The sequence below is a fragment of the Chrysochloris asiatica genome, unplaced genomic scaffold, assembly GCF_000296735.1.
Source record: "Chrysochloris asiatica unplaced genomic scaffold, ChrAsi1.0 scaffold00112, whole genome shotgun sequence".
Taxonomy (NCBI): domain Eukaryota; kingdom Metazoa; phylum Chordata; class Mammalia; order Afrosoricida; family Chrysochloridae; genus Chrysochloris; species Chrysochloris asiatica.
Window position 1 is genome coordinate 8,405,044 of NW_006408630.1, and position 22,815 is coordinate 8,427,858.

At 38.9% G+C, this 22,815-nt stretch overlaps 1 protein-coding gene across 1 annotated transcript in view; it reads left to right on the forward strand.

Moving 5' to 3' along the window:
* FNIP2 (folliculin interacting protein 2) overlaps positions 1-22,815 on the forward strand; it is a 116,186-nt gene that overhangs the window by 40,452 nt on the left and 52,919 nt on the right. Inside the window, exons 4-8 of the mRNA XM_006867923.1 lie at positions 3,006-3,106; positions 3,211-3,282; positions 5,990-6,090; positions 8,161-8,232; positions 17,462-17,591. Coding sequence (XP_006867985.1) covers positions 3,006-3,106; positions 3,211-3,282; positions 5,990-6,090; positions 8,161-8,232; positions 17,462-17,591 — 476 coding nt within the window. The remainder of the gene's footprint in view (positions 1-3,005; positions 3,107-3,210; positions 3,283-5,989; positions 6,091-8,160; positions 8,233-17,461; positions 17,592-22,815) is intronic.

Sequence of the window (22,815 nt, forward strand, 5' to 3'; positions counted from 1 at the left end):
TTTTTAAGGTTAAGAAGAAAGCATTGAGGATTATGCTCAGGTTTCTCCTTGGCTGAGTGCATTGACAGACAGTTTGGCTAGTGGAATGGATGCAGAGAGGTGGTGGTTTTATTTTGCTTATGCGGGGCTGGGTTGCTTTTGGCACACTTGTTTTGTTGACAATCTGTATGGATCCCATTCTTCAGCATGTTACCACCATTTAGCATAAGTGCTCAGTAATATTTGTTACATGTATAAGATTCTAGAGCTCAAAGAAAGGCTTGAACTTAAACACAAAGATGTTGTTCCTTTCAGAAGGCACTCCTACTTAATGTTTACATTTTCAACCATTCCTATGTAAATAACCAAAAAATCATAAGAATGGTTGAAAATGCAAACATTAAGTAGGAGTGCCTTCTGAAAGGAACAACACATTCAGGGGATGATGTGGGAAAGAAGAGGTTCAAAAATGAGAATGATTAACAATATCAAATATAGTGAGAGAAGTTCAGTAACACAAAGCTGGAAAGTGCCCACTGGATTTGACAGGTAGTTGGAGGTCATGACTAGAGTGCTTTGTATAAATGGATCATTAGAGATGAGTGAGTCCTGGTGTGGCGCTGTGAGTAAATGCGCTGGACTGCACAGTTTGTTTGAATCTCAAGGTCGGTGGTTCAAGTTCACCAGCTATTCCTTGAAAACCCTATACAGGGTCGCTATGGGTCAGAACCAACTCGATGGCACTTAACAACACCAACACCAGAGGCGAAGTAAGTTTACAGTCAGCAAACAATAAAATGAGAGGGGAGAAAGTAAAGGCAGCACAGTCCACTCTTTTGGATAACAAAAGAGATGAGAAGGATTGTTTACTGATTGCTGTTGAGTTGCTTCTGACTAATAGTGACCCTATAGTACAAAGTAGGAATGTCTGATAGGGTTTCCAAGGCTGTAATCTTTATGGAAACTGACTGCCACATCTTTTTCCTCAAAGTGGCAAGTGGGCTCAAACTGCCAATCTTTTGGCTTAACCTCTAAGAAACTAGGGGAACTTCTATTAGAAGCTTTCTTGTTAGGTGCCATTGAGTTGGTTCCAACTCACAGTAACCCTTTGTGCAACAAAAACGAAACAGTGCTGAGTACTGCACCATCCTCAGTCATTATGTTTGAGCCCATTGCTACTGCCACTGTGTCAATCCATTTCATTGATGGTCTTTCTAATTTTCACTGACCCTCTACTTTACCAAACATGATGTCCTCTGGGACATCAACTGGCCCTTCCTTACAACATGTCCAAAGTATGAGAGATGAAGTCTCACCACCATTGCTTCCAAGAAGCAATCTGACTGTACACCATCCAGAACAGATTTGCCTGTTCTTCTGTCAGTCGAAACAATATTCTTCACCAATATCATAATTCAAGTGCATCATTTCTTCTGTAGTCTTTCTTATTCCTTGTCTAGCTTTCATATACATATGAGAAGAATGAAAATACCACTGTTAGGGACAGGTGCACCTTAGTCCTTAAACTTTCATCTTTGCTCTTGAACACTTTAAAGAGGTCTTTTGCAACAAATTTGTCATTTGATTTCTTGACTGCTGCTTCCTTGAGTATTGATTGTGAATCCAAGTAAAATGAAATCTTTGACAACTTCAATCTTTTCTCTGTTTATTATGATGTTATTTATTGGCCCAGTTGTGAGGAGTTCTGTTTTATTTGCATCAAGGTGCAATCCACACTGAAGGTTAAGGTCTCTTTACTTCCAGCAAGGAAGAGTGTATCATCTGCATATTGTAGGTTATTAATGAGTCAGGTTCTTGGATTATTTGCTCAGTATACATATTAAGTAAGTATTGTGGAAGGATACAACCTTGGCCATACAGCTTTCCTGATTTTAAACCATTCAGTGTCCCCTTGTTCTGTTCAAATGACTGCCTCTTTTTCTTCATACAGGTTCCTCATGAGCACAATCGAGTGTTCTGAATGTTTGAAAACTATTTTTGTTAAACTTTGGAGTTATCAGACTGTTATCCTTTGGACCTTCACAAAACCCTGCTAACATCAACTGACATTTTTGATCAGCACTGTTAATCATATCATTGAATAATACTGAGCCATCTTTCTTTTTGGAATTGTGGTTTGGTACTGTAGAATAAGCACTGGACCGCTAACTAAAAGATCAGTGGTTCAAACCCACCAGCTGCTCCTTGGAAACCCTATGCAGGGCCACTGTGAGTTGGAACTGACTTAACGTCACTTAACAACAACAGTCTTCCTTTTGGGATATGTTACTAACACAAAGCAGAGAGGTTTTTTTTACCATGTTTATTTCTTATTTTGATCTTTCAGTGTAGAGTTTAAAGGAGTCCTGGTAGTGTAGTGTGTTACATGTTGGGCTGCTTTATTGCCAAATCAGCAATTTGAGTTCGCTAGCCACTGGTAGAATGATGAGGCCTTTTACTCCTGTAAAGACTTACAGCCTTGGAAACCCTATACAAGGTTGCTGTAAGTCGTAACTGACTGGATGGAACACAACCACTACCACCAACCACCATGTAGAGATTATCAGTGGAGATAGTTATAATCTTTGTCTCATATAACAAGATTAAGAGCGACCTCTAGCAAAGCATTTGGGTCATGTGTGAAGATACTATGTATAAAGAACATTAGCCATATTTTTGGGGTAAAAATAGGCACTCACCACTGTAGATTAAGATCATCAAATGACCAGTTGTTGTGAAGTGCTGTCAAGTTGGTTTCGACCCATATCAACCCTGTATAGGGTTTCCGAGAAACAGCTGGTGAGCTTGAACTGCCGATCTTGCGGTTCAAATTGTTTGGCAGCCTGGTGTATTAATCTGCAGCATCCTACCAGGACTCCTTATAAGCGACTTTGAAAATAGTTGTAATGGCCCACTAATCTAAAGAGAGATGAAAGGATTAATAAACATCACTTTTTATTGCATTGTATATCAGGTCATGCCATATGCTAACTTTGATTTTTTTGTTTCTTTCTTTTGCATGGCAGTATGCAAGACCAGCTTCTGATGTGAACATGCTGGGGGAAATGATGTTTGGCTCAGTAGCAATGAGTTACAAAGGTTCCACTTTAAAGATACACTATATACGGTGAGTTTGGCCTTCTCTCTCTACCAATTGTGAAAGTGAGTCGTGTGACGTTGACTCCTTCATTTAAGAATACATTCTCTTTTTTTTTGTTTTCTTTTTTCCAGTTCTCCTCCACAGCTGATGATTAGTAAAGTTTTCTCTGCTAGAATGGGAAGCTTCTGTGGGAGTACCAATAAGTAAGTGTGGGGATTTGCCTGTTCCCCTCCCTCATCGTTCGTAAGTGGCTATTTCTGTAGAGAATAATTCTTTGAGGGCCATTCGGATTTTAGAAATGAGAAGCAGGATACTTCCACAATTAAGAGTGGTCGTTTTTCTGTACCCAGTGCTGTTGAGCTGATTCATGGTGACCCCATGTGTTTCAGAGTTTTCAAAGACTGGTTTTTTGTCGGTAAATCGCTAGGCCTTTCTTTGGAGCACCTCGGGGTAGACTCAAACCTCCAGCCTTTTAGTTAATAGCCCAGCAAGTTAATTATTTGTTGCCACCCAGGGACTCCACTGACCTCTGTTTTTATTGTTGCTGTGTGCTATTGAGTTGATTTCTGAGTTATAGTGATCTCATAGGACAGGGTAGAACTACCCCATAGGGTTTTCTAGGCTGGAATCTTTATGGCAGGAGATTGTCAGGTCTTTTCTTCCACAGAACCACTGGTAAGTTTAGACCCCTGACCTCTTGGTTAGCAGCTGAGCATTTAACCATTGCACCACCAAGGCGCCTTCCGCTGTTCAATAAGTGAGTGTAAGAAGGCCTTTGACTTTATCAGATGACTTTAAAGACAAATGATTGTCTACATTTTGTGTCTCCATCTGTTCCCCACTGTTTTCCTACCATCAGTTACCAAGTTTTTATTCCCTGGAAAAGGAAAACTAAAGACAGAAAAGATGGGGCTGCATTAGTGAGTGTATGATATTTCACAGTATAATTTTACCTTTCAATCTTAGCTTTTAATTTATCTGCCTCAGAAACCCTATACAGGGTCACTATGAGTCAGAATTGACTCCACGGCACACAACTACGACCACCACCTAGTATTTACTTATTTATTTACTTAAACGTTTATTTATTTCAGAAGGAACCAGTGCATATTCCATTTTTTCAGGGTGGGTGGTCATTGTTTGCCGGATTTTTTTGAGCAGTCAAGGTAGCCATTATAAGTGATCGGGACTTGGTTTCATGCAATATTTTGATTTCCACTTCTGTGTTCTCCCCCCTCTAATATTACACATCTGTGTAGACTAAAAGGAGCTCTGGTAGCGTAGTGGTTATGAATCGGGCTGCTAATCTCATGGTCAGCAGTTCAAAACTACCAGCTGTTCCACGGGAGAAAGATGAGACTTTTACTGCTCTGGTAAAGATTTACAGCCTCGGAAACCTTGTACAGGGTCACTGTGAGTTGGAACCGACTCCACGGCACGTAACAACAACATGTAGACTAAGGGAGTCCTGGTGTGATCCTGTAAGACAGGCACTAGACCGAAAGGTCAGTTTAAACCCCAGGGTCAGCAGTTTAAAACCTACCAGCTGGTCCTTGGAAACCCTATAGAGGGTCGCGATGAGTCAGAACCAACTTGATTGCACTTAAACAACAGCAACAACATGTAGACTAAGGCAGTTCTGGTATAACACTGTAGGATAAGCATTGGACTGCTAACTGCAAGATTGGCAGTTCAAACCCACCAGCCACTTCTAGGAAACCATATACAGAGTCTCTGTGAGTCGGAACTGATTCAATGGCTCTGTTAACAACGACAGTGTAGAATAAGAATACTAAAATGACTAAATGAAACTCAGATTCTGACATATTTTTCCATTTGTTTTGAACTTCTGAACAAAAATACTTCAGGTACTTCTCTTTTGATGAAAAGAAAGTATTTGTTATCCATTGATATATTTGAAAGAAAGCCTTATTATAAATTAGGGACAGTCTTAGGAGATAGATGAAATCTGTCTGGTGGGTTTTTTGTTTTATTTTTTTTTAACTGTGGGAAACTAAAGATACCTTCCTCTGTAGATTTGGGCACCACTGATTAAATCTTTGCTTACTCTTACAACATAATGGTGAATTTTCTTATTTCTGCCTTGACTTAAGCCAATCTGGGAAGTGATGTTTATTTTATATGATTTATTCCTTTGTGTGGCTCTGCAGGTTAATGTGCTAGACTACATGGTTGGTTTGAACCGCCAGGTCGGCTGTTCAAGCTGACCAGCTGCTCCCCAGAAACCCTATACAGGGTTGCTATGAGTTGGAAACGACTCGACTGCACTTAACAACAATAGCAATTCCTTTTTAGACCTTTGAGATGACCTGACTGTTTATTACAATCCCTATAATAAAATACTGAGCTCAGATTTAACCAAAAATTATTTTATTTCATTGTGTTATATTGTCCTTGAAGTCTTAATATTTTCCTCATTAATAAAAGATTATGTTCTACTACTTTCACCTTTGTTTTGATGAGTAAATCTAACTTTTTAGAAGTGCTGTGAGCTCAAACTCATATAGAATCATAATTTCCCCCTAAAATAAAAGTTGCTGACATATGTTCATTAAGAGTTGTAAAACTCTTTAAATGAGTAGTAGTGTGCTTAGTGTCAGTTACTGAATCAAAACTTAGAGCTTGATGTTCCATTTTATATGACTTGTAGTTCTTAGGAATATAGAATACCTCCAAATAGCTTTTGTGTTCCTCTAAGAAATTCCTCTAAAGTTACCAGTTTAATTCCCTTTGATGGATGTAAGAGCTTACTCATTTATAAAGAAATATCTTGTCATTGATCAGTTGTCTGTATTTGAAAGTCTTATTTTTTTAAAAAAAAAAAAGAACATACTTTGTTTCTTGACGTTTTTCTCCTGTTTCTCTCTTCCTCCCCATCTCTGGCTTTAGCTTGCAAGACAGCTTTGAATATATCAACCAAGATGCTAATTTGGGAAAACTGAACACCAGTCAGAATAGTTTGGGTCCCTGTCGTACTGGAAGTAATCTAGGTAAAACCAGACACAGCAGTAGATTCTGTATTTTTGAGTACTATTAATGTGGGTGTGTGTTTTGCTTTATTTGAGTTTGTTGTGTTGTTTTGCTTTTTTTTTTTTTTTTTGCATTATCTTTAATCTGTTTATTTTGTGTATGTATTTCGTTTGCCCTCTTCTGTGTGTTTCTATCTCTAGGTCTGCTGCAGGCATGCAGCAGCAAACTGCTGCTGGGGGTAGCTGAAGGAGGACCCCTCCGGCTCACCCGGAGTGCTTCTTTCTTTGCAGGTTTGTGTGGAATGCTGAGTACAGTGTGACCCACACACATATTAATAAACCCTGTGCAGGTTCTTAGAATAAAAAATCCTATTTAGTACCTCTCTAGAAATCCAAGGGGCTCTTTTGATAAGAGATATTAATTTCAAATACAGCCAACTTCATGGTGTTTTGAAAATTCCACCTGTGAACCTCCATTGTAAATGTCTTTGCTAATGCCCAAGTATAAGCTGATTTTGATCTGAAATAAGCCCTTAGTGTTTCTAAGAGGATTATATTTTCTGATTTTCTTGGTCTCTGCTGCTGCTATGTGCTGTTGTGTCCTTTTACCATGGTACTTTTTTTTTCTTAAATCCATTTATTCACCTGCATCCTTACGTGCACCGAGTTTCTTCAAAAGTCACTCTAATAAAAGCATGGAAGACTTCTTTGATTTTTCTCTCTCCTTTCTCTCTCTCTAGCATGTAAATAGCTTAAATGCAGCTTCTAGGTTCTTTGCAGGTATAATCATCCAGGTGTAATCATCTAGGTAGGTAAGTTCTGAGATTTAATTGGCCTTGCAAGCTATGGCTATTGAAATGTCTATAGTAGGCTTGGCATGATTCATATGTGTGGGGAAATTTCTGTTACTAACATGTTAATGGTGGTTTTTATGGCAAATGGTATTCTTTACTCTGCTCTTTTTTATAGTCTGAAAAAAACCAAGCACCATAGTTAACTGACGCTAATGAAACTGACACCTTCCCACCTACTTAGAGTGAGGCTAGCTTGTTTATATATTTGAAAAAAAATAAAAATTGTGAAAACAAACATACTTCAAAAATAACTGGCAAAGTATAATTATGAAACAGAACCCTGGGTTTCTTGTGCATTGTAAAACTTGCGATAGCAATATCTCACCCACCATCAAGCCCAATAGTATGTAGTTTAGATCAATCTGAAGCCTTCCTGCAAGTCTGTTTTACCCCAGAGTGTTTTCTAAAATTCATGCCATGATAGTGAGATTTGCTAAGTATTTATAGTAGTACTGCGTATGGGTGTTTGAGGCAAAGAAATGGAGGAAGAAATACTTGAAAATAAATATGTGTTTTCTATCTGCCAAGAGAGTAGCTTATAAATGGACAAACATTTTTTAAATTTATTAAATGCTTTTCAAGTATTTCTCTTTCCAAATTGTCTATAGTTACTAAAGTAACCGATTTAAAGCATTTTGAAAACATAATACTCTTACTACTAATAGTGAGAAAAATAGCTAAATAGATCTGCCTGAACTGTTTGTTCATAATATCAACTGCATGAATAGTTTGCTACTCAAGTTTTTTAGCGTGTGTGAACATCACTCAGAAAAAGTTTATATGCTACAATAGAACAGTTAAGGGCAAATGGTTACTTGGTTCTGTGTTTTCTTGTTCTCATAATCACCTTTTTGTGTATTTAATTTTGCTTTCTAGTTAATCTCTATACATTCTAGATGAACTTCGGATAAACTCTCTATACCAATTATAACAGAAGCCTGCTTTGAAGGAGCTTTCCTGACACAGTGGTTAAAGTGCTTGCCCTGCCAACTGAGAGGTTGACAGTTGAAACCCACTGGCTGCTCTGGGAGAAAGCTGTGGCAGTTCATAAATATTCATAGCCATAGAAATCTTTTGAGGCAGTCCTACTCTGTCCTTTAGGGTCACTATGGGTTGGCCTTGCCTCAACCACGACAGGTTTGGTTTTTTGGTTAGCCTACTTTAAAATATAAAAAGTACTTCAGGTGTTATTAAAACTTTGAAAAGCCCACTAATATGCTCTCTTTCTGCTTTTTAGCACACAGCACACCAGTTGACATGCCAAGCAGAGGGCAAAATGAAGACAGGGACAGCGGCATTGCTCGATCAGGTATTTGTACTTTGTTTTATAGGTTAAGCTAATAGGGGTGAATACTGTATACTGGTGTAGCAGATGGGAAAGTAGGAGAACAGTAGACAGGTAGGTGTCCTCAGATCTACTGGAGTTTTTCCTCCATATTCTAAAACAGTCTTACTTTTGTGAAGGTCTGAAACTTTGGTGGATAGCATCTCAAGAGTGGTTAGACAGCTAATTTAGGTATTCATGTTTTTTTCTCTAATACTCAAAAGTCATATGAGACTAAACTACACTGAAATGTTTCTTTCCTGAAGGGAAACTTCCTTTAGTTAACTGTTTTGGGAAATTGCTTGCTAAATATTTCAGGAAATTGTCTGTGGAAGTAAGTCTATCCATGTAAGTAGGAAGGTCTGCCAACTCTCTTCTGTCTTGGAGACATGATGATCTAGATTGTATCTCAGGTACCCTGTTCTCCTTACGTCAAACCCTAGATTTCCTAAGGATGCTCTTTCCACCTTTGATTTCTGTTTTTGTATGTGACTCTGTCAAAAAACAAACTAAAATGATATTGGTAGTTGAATTTGATAATGGGTCTGTTCAGGTTTGAATTTGGGTTATACATAGCTCCGATCTGAGCCAAGGTGGTGAACGGATCAGGAATTTGAGGACTCTGAGGTTAAGTGTAGCTGTGCATGATGAATACATACCAGAGAGTCAGCCCCTACCTTCCACCAGGAGTAGAAGCACCTGGCTGTGTCCCTCCTGATCCATGGCACACCACCAAGTAGGTCAGCCGTCGTTTGTGCTGCATGTGGTCAGACTGGGTCAGGTCTCAGCTCCCTTTCTTCTCAGCTGTTCACTAATTTCTATTTCTAGCCCTTGCCTTCAGACAGAGCTCTGAAGGGGTCTTTTTGCTCCATCTGTGCATTACCAAATCCTTTCACTCTGTGTAACCCTGTTCCTGAGTTATTAGATGAAATGTGTGTTTGTTATGGAATTGTTTGTTTATGTGTCACACAGTGTAAAATATGTAACATTTTATTTATTGTTAAATAAAAATATGAGGGGGCTTCAAAACATTTGTGGAAAATTGGAATGAAAAGATAATGACGTTTTTTTCCTGCAAACTTTTTGAAGGCCCCCCCCCTTATGGTTGAATCATTTAGGTGTTTATACCCTTTTTTGTAAAGTTGGTTCACGAACCTGTGGTCAGAAATTAAATCCCATTGAATAGGCCTGTTGTTGTTTTCACATACAGCTCTGTTTGTGCTAGTATAATGCCTCAGACGTAAAAGCGAAACATCCAAAGTGCTAAGAAAACTGTTTTTGTTTTTGTTATTTAATGGTGCTCAGGGAAATTTTCTCGTATTTTATGAAGCACTGCCAGTATTTTCTTCTGCAAGAGCAGCTGAATTCCAAAGAGACTCTGAATGTGCATTGACAGGTGGTTCAATATCTAGGCAATAAGGTGAGAGTTCAGGTCTCAGCATGTGTAATTTTATGGGAAGCACACTCCTGGAACTAAGACACTCTGAGTTTAAATTGTTGCCCCTTGAAAAAACTATGCTGTCTTAGTGGCTGATGGAATTTAATGTGCTTGCTTTTGTAGAATGAGAGCTACTTACCTATCAGCAAAATGAAAACTGAATAACATTCTACGCAGGGGCCATTTTCAACACTGATATTACAGAGCTCAGGCAGTCTCACCTTACTTTATTGATTCATATATTATTCTTCAAGGTCCAGAGAGGATTTTAAGACATATTTGGGGAGTTAAAACTTAACAGAAACCTTATTGGAAGTGAAGTTAGAATTTTCCCTTTGTAATATAATTAATTTCACTGGTTTAAGTTGTATGGTTCAAAAACTCCTATGTTTGGCACTAGCCAGCACTAGTTTTCCTTTGGGAAGCAAGCAAGTTATGACGTCAAGTTAAGGCAGAAGAGATAATGAAGATGGTTGCAAGTGCACATAGGTGACATTTTGCTTCTTTTGTGCTAAGTCCAATACCATGTCATATCTGGGAGTTGTTTTGAAATCACTGAGCTCGTATAAAGACTAGTGTGAGCTTTATAATTTATAATACTTCTGGTAGAATTCAGTGCACTGTTCTTTTTTGTTGTTAATCCATAATTTTTCTCTGATTAAAATACTGTCTCATTATGGCCAGTTTTCATTGTGTAGGGACCAAGGTATTTGAATTAAATGAGTAATATCAGAGTTAGAGAAATTAAAAACATTCTTTATTTTCTTTTAGCCTTAAAATGAATAGTTTGAGAGATAGGGGAATTAAAAAAAACAACAACCAGATTGTACTTTTTAGAATCATGGTTACGAGTCGGGGTGCCAACCTCAAGGTCAGCAGTTCGAAACTATCAGCGGTTCCCCGGGAGAAACATGAGGCTTTCTGCTCCCGTAAAGATTTATAGCCTCGAAAACCCTGTGCAGGGTCACTATAAGTAGGAACCAACTCCACAGTACTTAACAACAACAACATAGACACTGTACTCACTTTTCCTTCACATTAACGTCTCATATAAGTGTGATACATTTGTTATAATTAATGAACCAATATTTAGATACACTGTTATTAATTAAAATCCAACTTTTTTCCCTTAATCATTACTTGTCTTAGTTATCAAGTGTGGCTATGACAGAGATACCACAGTTGGATGGCCTTTAACAAACAGGAATTTATTCTCTTACAAGTCGTTGTTGTTATGTGCTGTCCAGCCAGTTTCGACACATAGTGACCCTATATAGGAGTCCTGGTGTGGCATTGTAGTATAAACCCTAGACTGCTAACCGCAAGGTCGGTGGGTTCAAACCCATCAACCACTTGTTGGAAACCCTGCACAGGGTCACTATGTGTTGGAACCAACTCAATGGCACTTAACAAAAACAATATATGGTTTCCAAAGAGCGTCTGATGGGTTTGTACTGCTGAACTTGCAGTTAGCAGTCTAGGGCTTATCTTACAGAGCACTTAAGAGGACTGGTCAGCTATTCTGTATGATGTCCCATTACTGGAATGAGTTTGAAGTTTTTCTCATTACTCGACTGTGGTTATGGGTTTGGGGGAGGAGGGTCACATAGTAAAGTGCCATTTTCATAATGTTACATAAGAAGTATATACCATAACTTAATTTGTAATTATTAATATTGTTCTTGATCACCTGACTAAGAGTTTGTCAGTTTTTTCCCACATAAAATGGCTTTTCCTCCTCCGCATACTGTATACTGTGGAAGGAAAACAATCTGTGCAGCCCACTTGTAAGGTGGGGAATTTGCATATGAGTAATTGATGGTCTTTTCCATATTCTGCCCCTGGCCTTATTTTCACTGATGATATGGAGCTTTTCCATCGAATCTTTCCGCAGATGTAGTCAATTTGATTTCTATGTTTTCCAGTTGGTGAGGTCCATGTCGTCTTTTATGCTTTCTAAAGAAGGTATTTGAAATGAACAAATTCATTGATTTTCAGAATTTTATCATACGTTCTCCAGCATCATTTCTATTACCAAGGCCATATTTTCCAACTACTGATCCTTCCTCTTTGCTCCCAACCTTTGCATTCCAATCACCAATAATAATAAATACATCTTGATTATATGTTTGAGCTATTTCAGTTTAAAGAAGTTGATAGAATTCTTCCATTTCATCCTCACTGGCTTTAGTGGTTGGTGTGTAAATTTGAATAATAATGATATTAACTGGGCTTCCTTGTAGATGCATGGATATTATCCTATCACAGACAGCGTTGTACCTCATGACTAATCTGGAAATGTTCTTTTTGACAATGAGTGCAACACCATTCCTCTTCAATTTGTCATTTCCAGCATAGTAAACCATGTGTTTGTTAGATTCAAAATGGCCAATACTAGTCCATTTCAGCTCACTAATGCCTAAGATATTGATGTTTATGTGTTCAGTTTCACTTTTGACAACTTCCAATTTTCCTTGATTCATAATTCAGAACCCCATGTTCCGATTTTTAATGCAAGTTTATAGCTGTTTCTCCTCATTTTGAGTTGTGCTCCATCAACAGATGAAGGTCCTGTGGACTTTTGTCCCACAGGCTTTACTCCATTTGCGTTATCACGGTCAACTCTACTTTGAGGAGGCAGCTTTTTCCCAATCGTATTTTGTGTGCCTTCCAAACTGAGGGGCTCATTTTCTGGCGCTATATCTGACAGTGTTTCTCTGCTATTCATGAGGTTTTCAGTGACTAAATATTCAGAAGTAGTTTGTCACTCCTTCCTAGTCTGTCTTCATCTGGAAGCACCTCTGAAACCTGTCCACCATGGGTGACCCTGCTGGTATTTAAAATACTGGTGGCATAGCTTTCAGAATCACAGCAACTTACAAGCCACCACAGTACGACAAACTGACAGATGAGTGGTGGAGATATAGAAGGAGATATAAATTGGGGAACAGATGTACATTCTCATTGTATTTTGAATGTATTATTTATATATTAGTCAAAAATGTAACTATTTTTAAGAGGCTGTTTTGGTGGTTTGCCACTCAGAATTTTCAAGTAAGGTTTTGAGAGAAAGGAAGGGTAGGTTCCAGCCATACTTTCAGTTGCCATTGAGTCATTTCTGAGTCATGACAACCCCTTGTGTTTCATTGGGTTTTCAATGGCTGTTATGTTTTAGAAGTAGATCACCAGGCATTTCTTTCATGGTACCTCTGGTTGTACTTAAACCACCAATCTTTTGGTTAACTGTTTGCAATACCCAGGCTCTAACCATACTAGGAAGTATTATTGGCAGGGCTTAGTGACTAATTTGGGAGATATACAATCTGTAGGAACAAGGAGAAACTATAGGATGACTCTCCAGTCTCTAACTTGGGAAAGGAAGTAGAGGAGAATGATGGCTTTCACCAGTTTAAAGAAAGGAGTGAGTCCAGGTCTGTGAAAAAGATACTGAGAGAATTTTATGCTTTTCAAAACTTTTGTCTACGTTTTAGTCTTAGGTCCCAAACTACAGATAAAAGAAATAGAAAAATTGAATCAATTGGAGTATAAATCCAGACAGCATGTTGATGGCCAAGGCTGGAGAAGACTGTATGTCCAAGCCAAGGAATTAAACTTTACGACATTTGAACCTATGTACCCCAGAATGAAGCACTGTTGGGTCCTGTTCTGTATTTCAGCCCACTGTTGCAACCATCGTGTTGAGGGTTTTCCTTTTTTTCACTGACCTACTTCATCAAGCAGGACATCCTTCTCCCAGAACTGGTCCCTCCAGGAGTTGATAGCATATCAAAAATATGTGAGACATTTTAAATTATCCTCACTTTTAAGGAAGATTCTGGATGTTATCTTCCAAGATAGATGTGTTTGTTCTCTGGCAAACCGTGGTATGTTCAGTATTCTTCACAACACCATTAATTCAAATGCATCAACTCTTCTTTCATCTTCTTATATTCGTTGTCCAACTTTTATATGCATATGAAGCAACTGAAAATGCCATGGCTTAGGTAGCGATCACTTTAATCCTCAAGGTCTTTTGCAGCAGATTGGCCCAATGCAGCATATCATTTGATTTCTTGACGACTGCTTCCATGGTTGTGGATCCTATTAAAATGAAATCCTTGACAACGTCTGTCTTTTTTCGGCTTATCTTGAAGTAGTTTATTGGTCCAGTTGTAAATTATTTTTGTTTTCTTTATGTTGAGGTGGACTCCATTTGTTGAAATATCTCAGTTGGTATTCCATCAACTTCTAGAACCTTGTTTTTCGCTATCAGAGCAGCGTGGAAATCTTCTTTCAATACCATTGGATCTCGATCATATGCTACCTCTTGAAATGGTTGAACATCGACACATTCTTTTTGGTAGAGTGACTTTATGTGTTCCTTCACCTTCTTTTGATGCTTCCTGGCCATTCATTATTTTGCCCTTATAACCCTTCAATATTGCAACTCAAGGCTTGAATTTTGTCTTCAGTGCTTTCAGTTTGAGAAATGCTGAGCATGTTCTTCCTTGTGATTTTCTAACTCTAGATCTCTGTACATTTCATTATAGTACTTCTCTTTTTGAGTCACCCTTTGAAATTTTTGTTATATATCTATTTCAAGCATTTGCAAATATGTATGTAAAGTATTCTCTGCGAAATCTATTTATGTTTCTGGGTATACGCCCCTACATCATACTATACTTGTTCAGTTTGCATATCTAGTTCTGAATCCTTTTGTAAATTATTGTTTGTTATTACTGTTACTGCAGGATTGCTTATGCAGTAGTATTTGTCATTGTTTCCTCTTACTCTTGCATACTTTCCAATGTCTTCCTTTGGCTTGGTCATGTGCTGATTTTCCCTTTTATTGGGTTACCTTTCCCTTCACCCAAGTTAATACATCTCTACTGTCTAGTGGACATCATTGCTGATGTCTGACAGATCTTGGCTGAAAGCAGAGAATATCAGAAGGATGTTTACCGGTGCTTTACTGACTACACAAAGGCTTCCAATTGTGTGGCTCATGACAAGATATGGACAACATTGTGAAGTATTCTGGAACACTTAATTGTGCTCATGAGGAATCTGTACCTGGACCTAAGAGGCAGTTGTTCAAACAGAATATGGGAACACTGAATGGTTAAAAATCAAGAAAGGTGTGTGACAAGGTTGTATTCTTTCACCATACTTATTCATCCTGTATGCTGAGCAAATAATTTGAGAAGCTGGCTTATATGAAGAAAAATGTGGCATCAGGATTGGAGGAAGACTCATTAACAACCTGCGATATGCAGATGATACCACCTTGCTTGCTGAAAGTGAAGAGGACTTAAAACATTCACTGATGAAGATCAAAGAGCACAGCCTTCGGTATGGATTACATCACAATGTCAAGAAGACAAAAACCCTCACCACTGGACCAATAAACAACATTCTTATCAACAGAGAAAAGATTGAAATTGTCAAGGACTTCATTCTTATTGGATCAACTATCAACAATCAAGGAAGCAGCTGTCAAGAAATCAAAGGACGTATTGCATTAGGCAAATCTACTGCACAAGACCTTTTTAAAATGTTGAAGAGCAAAGATGTCAGCTTGAGTACTAAGGTGTGCCTGACCCAAGCTATGGTATTTTCAGTAACCTCATATGCATGCAAAAGCTGAACAGTGAATAAGGAAGACTATAGAAGAACTGATACCTTTGAGTTATGGTGTTGGAGGAGAATATTGAAAGTACCTTGGGCTACCAAAAGAACCACTCGATCCATTTTGGAAGAAGTGCAGCCAGAGTGCTCCTTGAAGGCCAAGATGGCCAAACTTCGTCTCTCATACTTCGAACATATTGTCAGGAGGGACCAGTCGCCGGAGAAGCATATCATGTTTGGTAAGGTGGGGAGTCAGAGAAAAAAAGGAAGACCCTCAACGAGATGGATTGGCCTGGTGGCAGCATTGATGGACTCAAGAGTGGCAAAAGTAGTGAGGTTGGCCCAGGATCGGGCTGTGTTTATGTCTGCTGAGCATAAGGTCACTATGAGTCAGTGCCAACTCGATGGCACTTAACAACAACAACTGTCGAGGTAGTGATTTACCCTCACACCCCCTTCTCATCCTTGGTAATCATCAAAGAATGTTTCTTTCTGAGTATAAACCTTTTCTTGACTGTTTGTAATAGTGGCCTCATACAATATTTATACTTTTATCTGTGACTTACTTCCTTCCCCATAAGTTGTGAAATTGTTTTCAGTTTCTTCAGCTTCAACTTGAACTTGCATATGAGCAATTGATCTGTTCTACAGTTGGCCTCTGGCTTTGTTCTGACTGATGATATTGAGCTTCTCCATCCTCTCCTTTTCACACGTGTAGTCAGTTGATTCCTCTGTATATCATTTGGCAAGGCTCATATGTGTTGTTGTCATTTATGTTGTTGAAAAATAGTATTTGCAATGAATAGGTTTTTGGTCTTGAAAATTTCAGATATACAATTTCTGATGTCATTTTTATCACCAAGGTTATTATTTTCCAACTATGGAGCCTTCTTTCTTGTTTCCCACATTTGCATTCTGATCATCAGTAATTATCAGTGCAGCTTGGTTGTTTGATCAGTTTCAGACTGCAGAAGTTTGTAAAAATCATCAATTAATCTTTAACAGTAGTGCCTGATATAAATTTGAACAGCAGTCATAATAAATAGTCTACCTTGTTGTTGTTAAGTGACATCGAGTTGATTCCGACCCACAGTGACCTTGTATAGGGTTTCCAAGGAGCAGCTGGTGAGCTTGAACCACTGACCTTGCAGTTCAAATGACTTTTCAGTTTGACGCATTAGCCCGTAGTGCCAACACCAGGACTCCAGTTTGCCTTGTAGGCACATAGAAATTATCCTACCACTGACTGCATTGTATTTCAGGATAGATCTTGAAATGTTCTTTTTGACAGTGAATACAGTAGTACTCTACAACTTATCTGTCATGGTTTGCATTTTGCTGTGATGCTGAAAGCTAAACCATCAGTAATTTATATACCAATAGCATCACCCGTGATAGAGAAATTTCATTAGAGTTTTCAGACTAAGACAGACTAAGAAGAAAAACCTGGTGATCTGTTTCCTACAAAGTTGTCCAGGGAAAGCCTTGTGGAAAACCTTACTGTGTGCTTTGGTGTTGCAAGATGAACTTCTCAGTTTGAAAGACAGCTCAGTATAAGGAGCGAAAAATAGTCCAAGGGAGGAAATATTCATACATAAATAAGCACAGCATAAGGAACCCTGTGTGATGCAAATGGACAAGTACTTGGCTCCTAACCAAAAGGTTGGCAGTTCACATTTATTCAGAGGTACCTCAGCAGAAATGCCTGGCTAACTACTTTCAAAAGATCATAGCCATTGAAAACCCTACGGAGCACAGTTCTACTCTGACATGCATGAGGTTGCCGTGAGTCAGAACTGAGTCAACAACAGTGGATTTAAGCACAGTATATGGCATGCGTTATCAAGCAGCAGTATTAATCATAGTGTCATATGAGCTGCTGTTTCAAAAACCTATAGTCTACACTGTGAGTAATAATTATTTTACATTTATAATGTGGGCCCTTTAATTTCTGCATTTGCTAGATCTGTGATCCTTATTTCCTTTCATTTGTTTTCCTTTTTAAAGGTTGCTTTCATTTTTGCTGTACAAACGAGAGAAATCATAGTCTCCCCCTGCTGGACATGGCTGATAAAACTGGAAAATTTGGCTAATTGACAACAACACAAGAACTCACGTATTTCAATTTTCAAATTTTCTTCCCCACAGCCTCACTAAGCAGCCTTTTGATTACACCGTTCCCATCTCCAAGCTCTTCTACATCATCTTCCAGCAGTTACCAGCGCCGCTGGCTTCGAAGTCAGACAACAAGTTTGGAAAATGGCATTATTCCAAGGAGGTAAGTTGCAGGTTCTCTCTTGCTGAGAAGGTAGTCTTGCTGGCAACTTGATGAAACTGGCAGAACACTGAACTCCCGCCCTGCCCTTGTCTGTTGTTAATATAAAATGAGGGTTAAAACCTTCTGGTGTCAGCTTAGCCTGAAAGTGTACAAGTTAGAAGTTCTTTGGAAAGAATAAATGCAAAAAATATCCTGGTTTGAGAAACACTGGAAAACATTGGAAGGCAATGATATATGTATTATGTTGGTGTTCGTTTAAAATACCCATACATACTGTCCCTTTAAGGAGCTCTGGTAGCGTAGTGATTACGAATCGGGCTGCGAACCTAAAGGTCAGTGGTTCGAAACTACCAGCTGCTCCGCGGGAGAAAGATGAGGCTTTCTACTCCCGTAAGGATTTGCACCCTCGGAAACCCTGTACAGGGTCGCTATGGGTCGGAACCGACTCGACGGCACGTAACAACAACAACTGTCCCTTTAAATTAGCTTCATTCCAGAAACAGCTCTTATAAATGAGAAGGGTAGAGTAAATCTCTTCCTTGGCTTATGATGATTCTCATGCAATGAATTGAAAATATATACTTACTCTCTTCTAAATTCTTAAACTAACCAGACATGGATATGATGATAGAGACATCATAAAGGCATTTTCTACCTTTCTTTCCATCATTTCTTTGGATCTAAAATGTAGTTATGAATACACTTTTGGCTTATTATAATGTTAAATTAATTCCTTCCTTCTTCCTACAACTCCAAACTTAAGAGATTGTAAAGATAAGGTTGAAAATTCACATGGGCATTGACTGAGTAAATTGCCTAGTAATTACTGTGATGAGAGAGCTATGAAGATGTACACGCCTGTATCTAAGTCGGTTATGGAGTAGTAGGGAAGATAATACACACATCTTGTGCACATGAATAATGACACAAGATGAAAAATGATAAATGCCATATAGAATCATAGGTAACGTGCTTTGGGAGTAGTCAGGGGAAGGAGGCAATGCTTGAAGTGGTGGTCATGGAAAAAATTGGGGACCCCCTTTGTGGAAGAGATGGTACTGAAATGAGGAGTCAGGTTGTATAGTTAGTATATCAGCTTCTAGTCACTTTTCTCTTAAGGAGCTCAGAAGAGGATTAAAAATACAGCTGGATCACTCACTGAAAAGTCCTTTTGGTTGGTGTAATTGATGTGAAATGGTTAAGAGCTTAGAACTTGGTATGGTGACATGTCCCAGCTTTTGTCTCACTAGGTGTCTGGTGAACTAGCCCACCCGGATTCTAAGTGTTATGTCCGTATCTGATGTGTGGCAATAATACACTAGTATCTGCCTCAAAGCATTTTGCGTTAGGGAATGCAATTCAAGTGTTTATTCCAGGACATGGCACAACTGTTACCTTCATCATTACAAGTGCTGCAACTGTCACAAGACACCTCCACTTTCATCGTTGTCATTTTGATGGTTTCTGTGACTGGGAAAGATAGATCTTGGAAACCTTCGCCTTTAGGTATTTTTTTTTTACTGCAAATGCTTTCCCAGATCTTTCCAGTTTGGATCTTAAGTTGAAGAGTATTCCCCAAGCCATTTCTCTAAAGTCCTTCAAAACCGTAATTTGTGTTTAAACATGGCATTGGAAGCTAAATGAATAAAACCAAATACATTTATACCTTGAGTTAAGAAAGTCTGTATATCCATTCAGGGCTGAATACATAATTTTGTGGGGCCAGTGCCAATGAACATGTGGGACCCTTTGGTTAAATAACAGGGAATATGTGCCATTAAAAGAACTCAAATAGAAGACTTTTTCCTTTAAAAATATTTAACTTGTAAACTGTAATGGGCTACTAGTGAATTATAAATAATACAAACTATCAATGATAAAATATATTTTTGGTGTAAATTTTATATAATACAAAAATAATCATACTTCATTAATGTGCGATATCTTGAATCAGGAATTTTCTGGCGTTCTTTTCTGCATATTCATTTATTAGGTCATCAGAATTTATACTTTTAGCAACTTCATTTTCAGTCAGTATAACTGTAAGCTTTGTCACTTTCTCCTGGAAAATTCAAGATGGCAAATAATTTCTTATTTTGAAACTTCTGTTTCTGCTGATGCACCTATTATAGCTGAAGCTTTTAAGAGTAATTTTTAGGCTGTGACTAGGCTGGAACACATTTCTTAGAACTTTCAAAATGTAAGTTTTAATACATCTAGGTCAGAGGATTCTTGTACAGCAGTTTTCCTAAAAGATGAAATCTTCACACAAATTCTTTTTATGTAAGTCTGAATTTAATTTTAAATGTAAATTTCTGAGTATTTTAATGTCTCTGACATTTCCCATGAAGGTCTTACAAGAAACCGAAACTGTCTTGATGAGTTCTGTATCATTGAGAATGTGTGGGTTGTTTTTTTTTTTTTTTAATTAAATGTATTTTACCACTGTCTCTTTAACTTTAAGGGAAAATGAATTTTAAAATGCTCTTTCTCATTAATGATTTGTTTATCTAGCTGAAGCTTCATATGAAAATAGTGGGTTTTATCCAATGCCTTTATTTCTATTTCTGATTTTTTGTCTGTGGATATTTCCTTGGTAATGTTACAGCAGTTTTTGTAACCCAAGATTATAAACTCTTTGAATAATTTTTCTAATGTGTAGGCTTTTATGTTGTTATCATTTACTATCCTGGTGTGCAGGTTGGAGAGGAGAGTTAGTACTGGTGCAGGCTCAACAGGGATTGGCTTTGAAAGTCTGGCTTTGACAGGCTGGCCTCCAAGCACTGTTTGAGCCCTTCCTCTTTCTCCTGCCATGACCATTGCTGTAACTGCTCTCACAGACACCCATCTGGGTACAGGTCCCAGCCTGGCCACCTTGGTGTCCTATGACACTCAGGATGGCCCCAGGCATGCACATGCATGTCTGGGCTGCAGTGCCCTGCCCATGGATTGCCTGTGTTACTCAACCATTCAGCAACCATTTAGAGTCCCCACCGCTCCGATGCATGCTCCATCAGACTGCACCCACAGGACACTGTACAGAGATAAAATGAGGCATGCACTTGCATGTCTGGGCTACACTGCCATGTCCATGAGCCTACCTGTGTTACTTAACCTTTCAGAGTCCCCACTGCTCTGATGCATGCTCCTTCAGACTGCACCCACAGGACACTATACAGAGATAAAATGAGGCATGCACCTGCATGTCTGGGCTACACTGCCATGTCCATGAGCCTGCCTGTGCTACTCAACCGTTCAGAGTCCCCACCGCTCCGATGCATGCTCCCATCAGACTGCACCCATATGACACCACCGTACAGAGATAAAATGAGTAAGAAGTTCAAGCTGGCCACGTAAGAGCACTAAGCCTCAGAGCATTAAGCCTGGGGACCTTCAGAGAGCGGGCCATTGTGAGACTGCCACAACCCTGATACAGCATGGTTTAGCATTGAGAATGTGTGTGCAGTAGACATTTCAAATTGATCTGTTCTTTCACAGATCGCGACATTTAAAGGATGTTGCAATTGAGCTCTCCCTTTGGCAGGTGTGGATGTGGAAATTAGCTTCTTATTCTAGAAACATGAGAACAGTGGGTACCAAAAGTCAGGATAGCTTCTGGCTTTGAGAGAAAATTCACAGCAATCAAAACCCTGCTTTCCTAAGAGAATTAAAGTTTATAGTCTGGGGTGATACTCAGCTGGCTCTACACTGACACCCATGCCTTCACGCCTTGCTGTGTCAGGTGTTAAGCATGGTTACTGGATGGGAAGCGGGGCTCCATCCTTTACTAGCTGGTGCAGCAGCATTGCCCATGGTGGTGGTGGTTATGTGCCCTGGAGTTGGTTGGTTCTGACTCATAGCAACCCTGTATGTGGTTTCTGAAGTTTACGGGAGCAGAAAGCCTCATCTTTGTCCTGAGAATGCCTGGTGGACGAGAGCTGCTGATCTTGTCGTTAGCAGCCCAATGCATAACCCACTATGCCACCAAAGTGACTTAGTTCCTATGGTGAAAGAAAAAAACAAAACATTCCGTACCTGTTGCCATCTAGTTGATTCTGACTCATGCCCGTGTATTGCAGATTAGAACTGATTTCCCTAGGGTTGTGTTGGCTGTAATTGCTGTAGAAGAAGTTTGCTGTGCCTGTCTACATCAGAGCTGCTAGGTGGGTTCACACCGCCAACCTTTAGATTAGCAGTTGATCACAAACCACTTGGACCACCCAGGAACGGGTGGAAGAGAAGCTGCAGAGACTTCATCACCTAGTGAAGTTATTGAAACCCTGAAGGAGGACTTCATAATGTCTCAGATATGCCTTTGATTTGAAGTATGAAATTGAACCAACCATAAAAAGTTGCTCATGGAATATTTTATGGCCTACAAAAATGACTGTTTCATATAACTTAATGCAATGCATTTCTTCACCATAAGTAAAAAGCTGGCATAAACAGCTATTGTACTAAGCAATCCTAATATCACTGATGGAGAATCGATTAACATACACCTAAAAATCAGTTTTTGCTTTATGTTATGACAGTTTGCATCACATATATAAGTGCTTATTCATAGGTGTCAACATTTTATTTGATGTCTCTATGAGGAAAACATTTAAATGCAAAGCTGAGGTCTTTCCACGTTTGACTTAATGCCGTCAGCTGATCAGGTTGCTCCCAGCTATCTCCTTGGAGTGCTTCAGCTGGCACAGTGCTTCCAGTTGCATGAGCACCAGACATGGGGCTGACCAGACATGGGGTCAGAGCCCCTGGTCATTTCCTGTGCCTCAGGAAGCCCGAGCCCTAGAGAAGAAGACAGAAAGCAGGAATGCTGACTACAACACTGTCACTCTGAAGCTTTCTGTTCTCTAGGCAAGTTGGTGAATTGCTCTGCCTCAGTTTCCATATTTGTGACATGGTCTGTGTGTCTTACCTGGTGGTAAAGAAAGGATGAAGTATTTGGGGGAATACTTAAGTTTTCTAAACACTGTAAAACATCTTTTTATTGTGTTAATAACTTAAAATATATAATTATACCACATAACTTGATTTATTCCAGTTTACATGGTTGAACCAAGATTACAAAAGGATGCTCAGTGGCTTTCTTATAGTTATGGGAGTTTTTAAAAAATGCAGTAGGTGGCACTCTCTCCTATGTTACAACTAATGAGAGAGTTTGTTGTTTGTAGGGTCAAGATGAAGATGACGTGTAAAGCTACATATGGTTCAACGG